The sequence below is a fragment of the Wyeomyia smithii genome, chromosome 2 (assembly GCF_029784165.1).
Source record: "Wyeomyia smithii strain HCP4-BCI-WySm-NY-G18 chromosome 2, ASM2978416v1, whole genome shotgun sequence".
Classification (NCBI taxonomy): domain Eukaryota; kingdom Metazoa; phylum Arthropoda; class Insecta; order Diptera; family Culicidae; genus Wyeomyia; species Wyeomyia smithii.
In genome coordinates, this window is record NC_073695.1 from 104,465,462 (window position 1) to 104,474,186 (window position 8,725).

The 8,725-nt window shown below is 36.5% G+C and overlaps 1 protein-coding gene across 7 annotated transcripts; it reads right to left on the reverse strand.

Moving 5' to 3' along the window:
• Positions 1 to 515: 515 nt before the first annotated feature.
• LOC129722059 (uncharacterized) lies at positions 516 to 7,353 on the reverse strand. 7 transcript variants are annotated; one of them, XM_055675275.1, is made up of 6 exons: positions 7,191 to 7,348; positions 4,098 to 4,689; positions 3,721 to 4,033; positions 1,642 to 3,324; positions 1,003 to 1,157; positions 516 to 946 (listed from the first exon to the last, which is right to left on the reverse strand). In XM_055675275.1, exons 4-6 carry the CDS (start codon positions 3,211 to 3,213, stop codon positions 685 to 687), a joined length of 1,989 nt encoding a protein of 662 aa, XP_055531250.1. In that variant the 5' UTR covers positions 3,214 to 3,324; positions 3,721 to 4,033; positions 4,098 to 4,689; positions 7,191 to 7,348; the 3' UTR covers positions 516 to 684. The 7 variants fall into 7 exon arrangements, with proteins under 7 accessions (XP_055531250.1, XP_055531253.1, XP_055531251.1 ...); XM_055675278.1 differs by lacking the exons at positions 3,721 to 4,033; positions 4,098 to 4,689 and adding an exon at positions 7,025 to 7,039; XM_055675276.1 differs by lacking the exon at positions 7,191 to 7,348 and having other exon boundaries at positions 4,098 to 6,983.
• Between the last annotated feature and the right edge of the window lie 1,372 nt (positions 7,354 to 8,725).

Below are 8,725 nucleotides of genomic sequence, written 5' to 3' on the forward strand. Positions count from 1 at the left end.
TTATTCGTACGTTACATAAAATCAAAAAAACAAAGTGACGTTGGCACACATTTCCATACAAAAGTGACGAAGGATTCTTTCGTTTTTGGGCCGTACTGAAAAACTGATCACTTGGATCTACGTCACAATGTCATCTCACGGCAGTACACACCTACAAAGTTTCATTAAATCCTCATAGAGGGTGCTCCCCAAGAAGGTTTATACAGGTGAGGAAGTAGTAATTCCGAATTGTTTACCAGTGCAAAACTATTAAAATATGTGAATTTTTTTTTTAAATTTCTACCGAAGGTTTTTTTTCATATTGTGAGTGTTTGGAATACATACAGCCCTCTTAACTTTGAAATCTTGATGATGACGTCATCGTGCAATGATCTATACGCGAAATTCGATATGCATAAACTTTACAATTTCCATCATCATTCTACTATATTGGATAGTAATAGAAATTCAATGAATGCTGCTAAATATGATAATGTTTAAGGTATATAATTTTATTATACGAAAGTGTACCTGAGCGCAAAACATTGTGTGATATCGTTGAACATTTGACTTTACTAGCGAACGAATCGGGATTGCGTTGCCAACTGACGGGTCAACCAAAGTTAAGGTTCTACTCACAATTATCTTCTTTGGTTTTAACTTTTGTTATGCGTAATTTTTTTTTACCGTCAAGACCAACGCATTTCATTGACGCGGAAGCACCCATCTCTTCATGTAAACTTCACGATTTCTATCGTGAATGCTCTGCCTTCGTGACTTGCGATCCTTACTTACATTCTCACGTATGACGTTTGTCTCATGCCTTATTGATTGTGGTGAATCGTTTCCATCATCATCTAAGATTTTCAACTGACTCGGAAGCTCGTCATGCCTCATTAATTGCGGTGAATCGTTTCCAACATCATCTAAGGTTTTCAACTGACTCGGAAGCTCTTCAATTGGTAACCTATAACAATCAAAATCAATTACTAGAGCAATATAAGGAACCAACAGTGAGTTTACCCGTGATGTTCCAGTGGTTCAAAATTATTATTAGGATTTCCATTTAGTTTGTTTAGAAATTCAGAAGTTTCACTTTTCTTTCTTCCCAACAATTTGCTATTCATATGATTTTGGACATTCTTATGATTTACAATATTGCATGTTGGTGAAGAATCCTGCAGACCGGTAAATCACAGGAAAAAAAAGATGAAGTAGATTAAATAACAGAGAACAAACAAACAAGAGGACAAAAATGTGTTAAAATTAAGTGATGAGATGATAAGTTTTATGAAAAATGACTAAAATCTATTATGTTTATTACAAACTTTTTTTGCATTATTTATCAATAAACTTTTTTTTATGTTACGAAACTTACTGCACGATAACACAAATTTGTTTGTAATACCAGAATAAAACAAATTAGTTCATAATCAGTAACAATATTAAAAAAACGCTTTGCGAGAAGGAAAAAAAAATGGAAGCCAACTTAACAGTGCCCTCTAACCAAGATTCAAATATACGACCAGGTGTTATAATCATTATTAACGAAGGCAGATTAAGGTTGATTCAAAGTTTTTGTTTTGAAAGAATAGGTATCTTTTCCAATCAATTTCACAAATAATATTATGAAAATGAAGAAACTAAATTGAACTTTATTACCTGATTTTTCGAGAAGAAGCGTAAGTTGACTGTCTCCTTCTTTACGACAGGTTGCAGTTGTTCATTTATTTCCAGGGATACCTTTGAATCCGACGAACACCGTTGACAGCATTTGAGGCAAGGTTTATCAATTTCAATCTCTTTGGCAGTGAATTTCACTCCTGTTTCATTCGTTTGTTTCATTCCACACATCTCTGCTTGAGAATGAAGACGTATATTTTCCTGTTTCAGCTTAATTACTTGAGTTTCATAACATTTCAGCTGCTCAATAGCATCACCAAGCTTGGATGACAATTCTCGAACCTCTAATTTCATAGTATCCACTGTAAGCGCAACTCCTTTCGCTTCTTGAGTGCTTTTGTTTTCTTCCCTCTGTCGATGATCGAGTTGCTTATTTAGTTCGATAACTGAGCTTCGTAACAAACGTTGTTCTTCTGTGCTACACAGTAATGATTCAGTCTTATCTCTGATCTCGATTTGGAATTCTTCGTTTTGTTTTTGGAACCGGCCAACCTTTTGGTTGTATTTGCTGAGTTGGCGTTCTAAGTTTCCGAGATCGGCTTTGAAGGAGGACACCTCGTAATCCAAATGTTCACGAATTTTGGAAGATTCTTCCATATCGTGCTCCATTAATTCCAGTTTTATTATGAGAGACCTCTTTTCCTCAATGCAATCTTCAAGTGATGATTCAAGAGATCGTATTTTATTCTTTAATGCATCCATGTCATTAGTTTCACATTTTAAATTGCTCCTACTTTCGCATTCATTTTCTTTTCCATATGACCCCGCATTTGATCTGTGAGTACTCACATTAGAAACCAGCGATTGGTCCGTTTCTTCCTTTATTGCAGTTAGAAGATCTGTAGCTACTCTGCCATCAACTGTGTCTTCAACACTGATCGTGTTATCTACTTTAACAAGTTGCTCTTCGAGCGCCACTATTTTATTTGAGAGCTCTTGCACTGCAACAGTCAAGTCGTAATTTTCGTCTTGCAAAAGTTTGATTTGCTTCAGGTAGCATTGTTGTAATTTTATCATTTCACCATTCTCTTGCTCTAATCGTCTTATGGTTACTTTAGAACTAATTTCATGAATTTCCTCATTTGAGACTGTTTTGTTGATGCGGCTTGACTCTTCCTCGCTCTTCTCCTGTGAAGAATCTATTTTGAATGTTTTGAAACCTTCAAGAAAATTATCTTCTGTAATAGACGATTGTGGCAACATTTGCTCCAAATATTGAATATACTCCACGTAATTATCAATATCCTGGATGTAATCCATTACTTGTGCGGATAGCTCATTGTATTGTGCTGTTCGTTTATCTAAACGATGCTTCTTGTCTTGGAGACTTTTATTTAGCTTCTGAACTTTTAATGTTTCTTTTTCTAGTTTTCCAGTAAGCTCTCTGATCTGTGACTCTGCCTGAGATAACATTTCAACTGGTTTTACTTGATCATCTGCAGGAACTTCGAGCTTTGTTTCCAGTTTTTCATTTTCTAACTCCATAAGTTTTATAATATTTCTCTTGAAATAATCTCTAGTTTTACTTGACAAAACCCATGCGTCCTTCATTCTGTGCTACCATATATGCCGATGCAATCATATTCTCACATATCTCAAGCCATTTTATGTTCTGCCTTAAGTGTACAAAATTACATGCCTTTGAAAAGGTCGAGTTGCTGACTAAAAATAAATTTAAGGAAACAAAATGTCAATTTTATTGTAAGCATGTGGACAGTGAACATTATTTATTTATATTGATCTAGATAACATTTTAAGCACGAAGTAGACACAAACCCGTTTTGAGGTTGGTAAAAACATACGAGTTCCGATTTAACCGAAACAAGAAACTCAGATTGAGTACAAGTTAAAAAATGTCAAACCCAACCATCTCTAGAAAGCAATAGTTTGTATTGTTTAATATCACGCAATTATAAAAATCAATAACATTCAATGTTGTTCGAGGTTCCAATTTTTGGGCGTCTGGCTCTAAATGATGTAAAAAAACCTAAATTGATCCACCTAGCGTCAGACTCAGCCTTTCTCATTCAAACTGATTATTTGTAAAAATAGATTTACATGAATGCTTAAATCCAATAAAGGTATATTGGTCGGTGGCGGCGGAGGCGATGATGGCTTTGGAGGTGGCTACGACGGAGGCGGTGGAGGTGGCTGCGATGGCGGTGAGGCTTGTTGGAAGTGGTGCACGTGGCTCTCCAGGTCCTTCGCTCGTGAAACCTAACACGGTCCAGGAGCTTCTTTCGCGGATAGCTGGGGTGGCCGGAGCTCTAGGCGATCGGTACACTTTCCTACGGCACCGGCGGCACTAAATCACTCTGACTCACATGCGGACTTACTCGGCACTTTGGTGTTAGAAGTATTAGCGCAAAATCTAACCCGGAAAAACGTCGTCTGGTATTACTTGATTAAGAAAATAGTGAAACTTGACCAATTACCTTGATGGTTTAAAACGGTCTTCTTTGTCCCACGTTGGGATCCTCCTTATATACCCGTTGGAATGTTCTGGAACCTCATCCCGATCGGGTTCTCTCCAGCCTACGTCACACTGAACCTCGCACCTTCGGCTGACACCAGTCTCTCTGGCTTTGCCGATCACGCTGCCTGTCGAACAACGACGATTTGCACGCCACCATAGGTTGTTGTCCTGGCTTATCGCCGATGAAAGTTGCAGCAGTAAGTCGCCTAGCATCCCTACGGTTACCCTTTTCGGCAAGCTAACTAGCTCCTGATTGGCCGCCCGTAATAGTGAATGGTCCCATTTCAGGGCACATCGAATCTTTTTGCACTGGTGTCTCTATCGACGTGGTAACGACTCACTATCTCGGAGGCCTCTAAATTTCGAGCAAATATTTAAAATTAGATCGGACTTTAATTATTCTTTATTTATATTTATATAATCCAAACAATTTCTGGCATGGGGATTTACATTTACTGACATTCGGTCTGATTATAGTATAGCAACACTGTCACCAGAGCATTGCTATACGGTGGAACCTTTTCCAAAGGTTACAATTTCTTTTTTGGGTCCTAAAATATTGATGTTGTTATTAAAGTATAAAATATGAAATTTGACGTAATGTTCGTGCTTAAGAAAAATAGCGAAATAAAGGAAATGGCTTTTAATTTCGAACAATTTAATCACGAGGGATACCGGGAACGTTCAGATAGTACGATACCACATTTAAATCAAAGCAGGTATATTGTTGAATAGTCTTCATTATTCATAATTCATCAGTTAACCCTTAACTAGCCCGTTCATCTGAAATCAATATTGGTTAAATCGGTTGTGTAGTTTCTAAGATAATGAAGTTTCGTGATTTTCACATTTCGATACATTACAGACGAAGTTACAGTCCGATTACAGCAAAATTCAATAGGGTGTTATGAAGCAGCTAGACCTTTCATTTGATACTAAATCTGTGGAAATCGGGTCAACCATCTCTGAGAAAAGTTAGTGAGTCCAAGTAGTCTTCGGAATATGTTCCTTTTCATAGCTGGATTGCAAAGTAATAATCCGTTTGCCAAAAAATCATTAGGATCTTATGGAGCAACAAGACCTTCCATATGACACTGATTTTATGAAAATCGGTTCAGCCATCTCTGAGAAACATGAGTGAGATTAAATAGTCTCCAGAACACGTTTCTTTCCATAACTTATGAACCACAAGTTCAATCTTCATAAAATTCAAACGTTAAGGGTTTTTTAGGTCGCCGTTCATTTGAAACCAATGTTCAAATCGGTTGTGTAGTTTCTGAGATATTGATGTTTCGTGACTTTTACATTTTGATACATAACCTCTAAACTAGAAATCAGATTACAATAAAATTCGATAGGGTTTTATAAGGCAACTAGACCTTTCATTTGCAATTCATTTCATTGAAATAGGTTCAACCATCTCTAAGAAAATCGAGTGAGATTGGGAGAGCGTCACACACACACATACACATACACACGTTTCTTTTTATAACTTTTAAACCACATGAAATTCATTGTTTAAGGGTTTAAAGCCCATTAATTTGAATTCAACTATGTTCATAGCTTCTGAGATATAAGAGCGATTTTCACATTCTGACGCAGCGCCAAAACTAAAAGTTTGATTACAATGAAAAGCGGCAAATAGATCCTTAATTTGACACCAAGATAGAAAGAATCGGTCAGACCATTTCTGAGAAAAGTGAGTACGAAAATTGGTGCACATACACACGTACACACAAACATATACACTTATACATGAATATATGCAGAAAATGCTCGATTCGTCGAATTGAGTCGAGTAGTATATGACATTCGGCCATTTCAATCATTTTTCTACCTTTTAATTAGCCAGTGACCGTTAGGAGAAAGTTAGTATGTTTACTTTCATTATGTGATTTCACATTTTTATGAACAACGGACACAGTTACAATCCGATTGCAATGAAATTCAATAGCAACCTATGGCGCAACTAGACCTTTCATTTGCAATTAATTTTATGAAAATCGGTCCAGCCATCTCTGAGAAAAGTGAGAAAAAAAAGTTGCACATACACACATATACACACATACACACATACATACAGAAAATGCTCAGTTCGTCGAAAGAAGTCGAGTGGTATATGACATTCGGCCATTGGGACCACTTTTATACCTTTGGTTTTTCCAGTGATTGCTATACCTTTCTAGGAGAAAGGCAAAACGAAAACTAAAAAAAAAACTCTCGGATTCGGGTCGGGTTTCTAAAACAACGTTTTCGGGTCCGGGTTTAAAATTTATCAAACCCGACCATCTCTAGTTAAAAGATATCTGCTACTTTTTTGTTTTCTATCTCTGGATTTTTATTACTAATAAAGAAACTTTACTTATAAGTTGGGTACAATCGAAAAATATTTAAAACAATGCTCCAATAAACATATGCAACTATTTTCTTGTAGAGTCTAACGGAAACTTATAATTCTTTCTTCTGATTTCTCATAGGCAACTATATTATGAAGTTATAAATGTAAAGTTGCTCTTATAAAGTGCTTTCTTGATAAACCATGCGCGTCTGCAAATGTAAGTCAATGTTTTGGTTCCTCAGTCGTGTTAGATTAGATAGTTTATTTGACACGGCACGATACAGTCTCAACCGTATTGTAGAATTAAAAAAGAAAGTTTCCAGATTTACCTTATCTTTTAATTTAATTTTGTTCACCAAACTACAAACATTACGTATACCTGCTGGTATCAATGACACGGTCACGAGCCACGCACCCGATAACAAACGTTTGAAGATAAATCGGACTAACACATGGTAATATATTATAAAATTGAAACAAAAAAAACACCAATCGTGGAGAAGTCATTGTACATAAAAAGTATTAAAACACTGCAAATAACCGCGCACCTCAATTGTTCTCGTCTGCCTCCGTGTTGTAGCATTCGAACACACCATAAGCGGAATTTCATACAAGTAACCAGACTACATTATTAAACTTCAAAAAGTGTGTTTTGACAATGATTGTTACAAAAAATAAAAACAAACTGTTTACACTACGTAAAATAACACAAACCTAGTAATAAAATAGCGATGATCTTATAGTAGATACAGCAGAATAAAGAAAGAGAGCAAAAAGGTGATCAACAAGCTTATAGCAACAATCTATTCACACCTCTGTTGCTTGGCCTCGTGTACGCGATGCAGAGAGGTCACGCTGCAGATGTGCGGCACTGCTACGGAACTACTGCGAGTACATACGAAACCAAACGAATGCGATGCTCTCTGGACTAAGCGTAATCATTCATTCGATTTTGAATTGCTTGTGTCATCGAAAAAAGTAAAAGTGACGGATATCACAGAAGCTTCAAATTTTAATTCAACTTGTCGGGAAATGCAATTTTACTAATTGCTTTCAAAAATATATATATAATGATATATTTTTTCCTTGGTGCTACATTACGATTCGAAACTCGACCTTCTGTTTATTATACACAGGCTTCGCAGCCAACTGTTAAATGTACGATCCTACTGACGATCCTACTGACACTAAAAGTCTCTCCCGAGCCGAAACTCGAACCTACGACGACTGGCTTGCTAGGCCAGCTTCGTACATAGAGACCAGCTGGGAGGGGAATAATGATATTAAAACTAATTAATAAAGAAATAAAATAAACCTGTTTTTTTCCTGTTGGGTACATTTTCCACTGCGACCTGTTATTCGATCTATTGCGGCGGGTCCCGATATGACGTTAGCCTCATGTCGTACCACTATCAGATTGAGTAGTTTCCACACCAACTTGCTTATCCTATAACTAAATATGAAACACTACATAATCCCTAATTCTGCAATGTTGGTTCGTCTTTTCGAGCGTTTTTAACACTGGGGCCCAAAGACATGAGCGATTTATAAACTTTATATTTCTGCATTGATTGACACTATTTTATCAATCGCTATTTTTTGTCACCTCACTTTAGGTGAAATCGGGAATAGGTCTCAAACAGTGAAGTGAACGTGAAATATATTTCACCATGAATTGACTCCCGTAATAAGTACCAATCTCAATAGCTGATCATCATAGCTGAGCAACGCATTGAAAATTATCACCATGATGATATCTAACTGAGTGATGATATGTAACTACTAAATTGAACCGTATTAAATCATTTTCGTGTCTCTGTTTTGAAAGTGGTGAAGATTTTTAACAATAGTAAACTCAATTAATATCTTACACTCATTCTATTTTTCCCGGAAGCATCTGGGAATGATTCATATTTAGAAAAGGGGAGTGGCGTCAGTCAAAAACAAACATCCCATTTCGAATTCAGGCATTATTTATAGAAAAGTCAGTACCGTACTGTTTTCACAGCTTCATAAATCGTGTTCGATTGTTTACGCTGAACAATCGCATCCATGTGTTCGGTGTTGACCGCGCGTATGAAGATCAAGTTTGCAGTGCAGGTTAATGAAAGATTTAAGAAAAGTGGGGCAAAACATCGTTTAGCTTTCAGTGATAAACTGTGCGTAGTTTTGTACCCCATTTTTCATAGTGAACTAATGCTATTTTGACTACATATGAGCCTGCAGATAATTCTAGATTAAAGTTTATA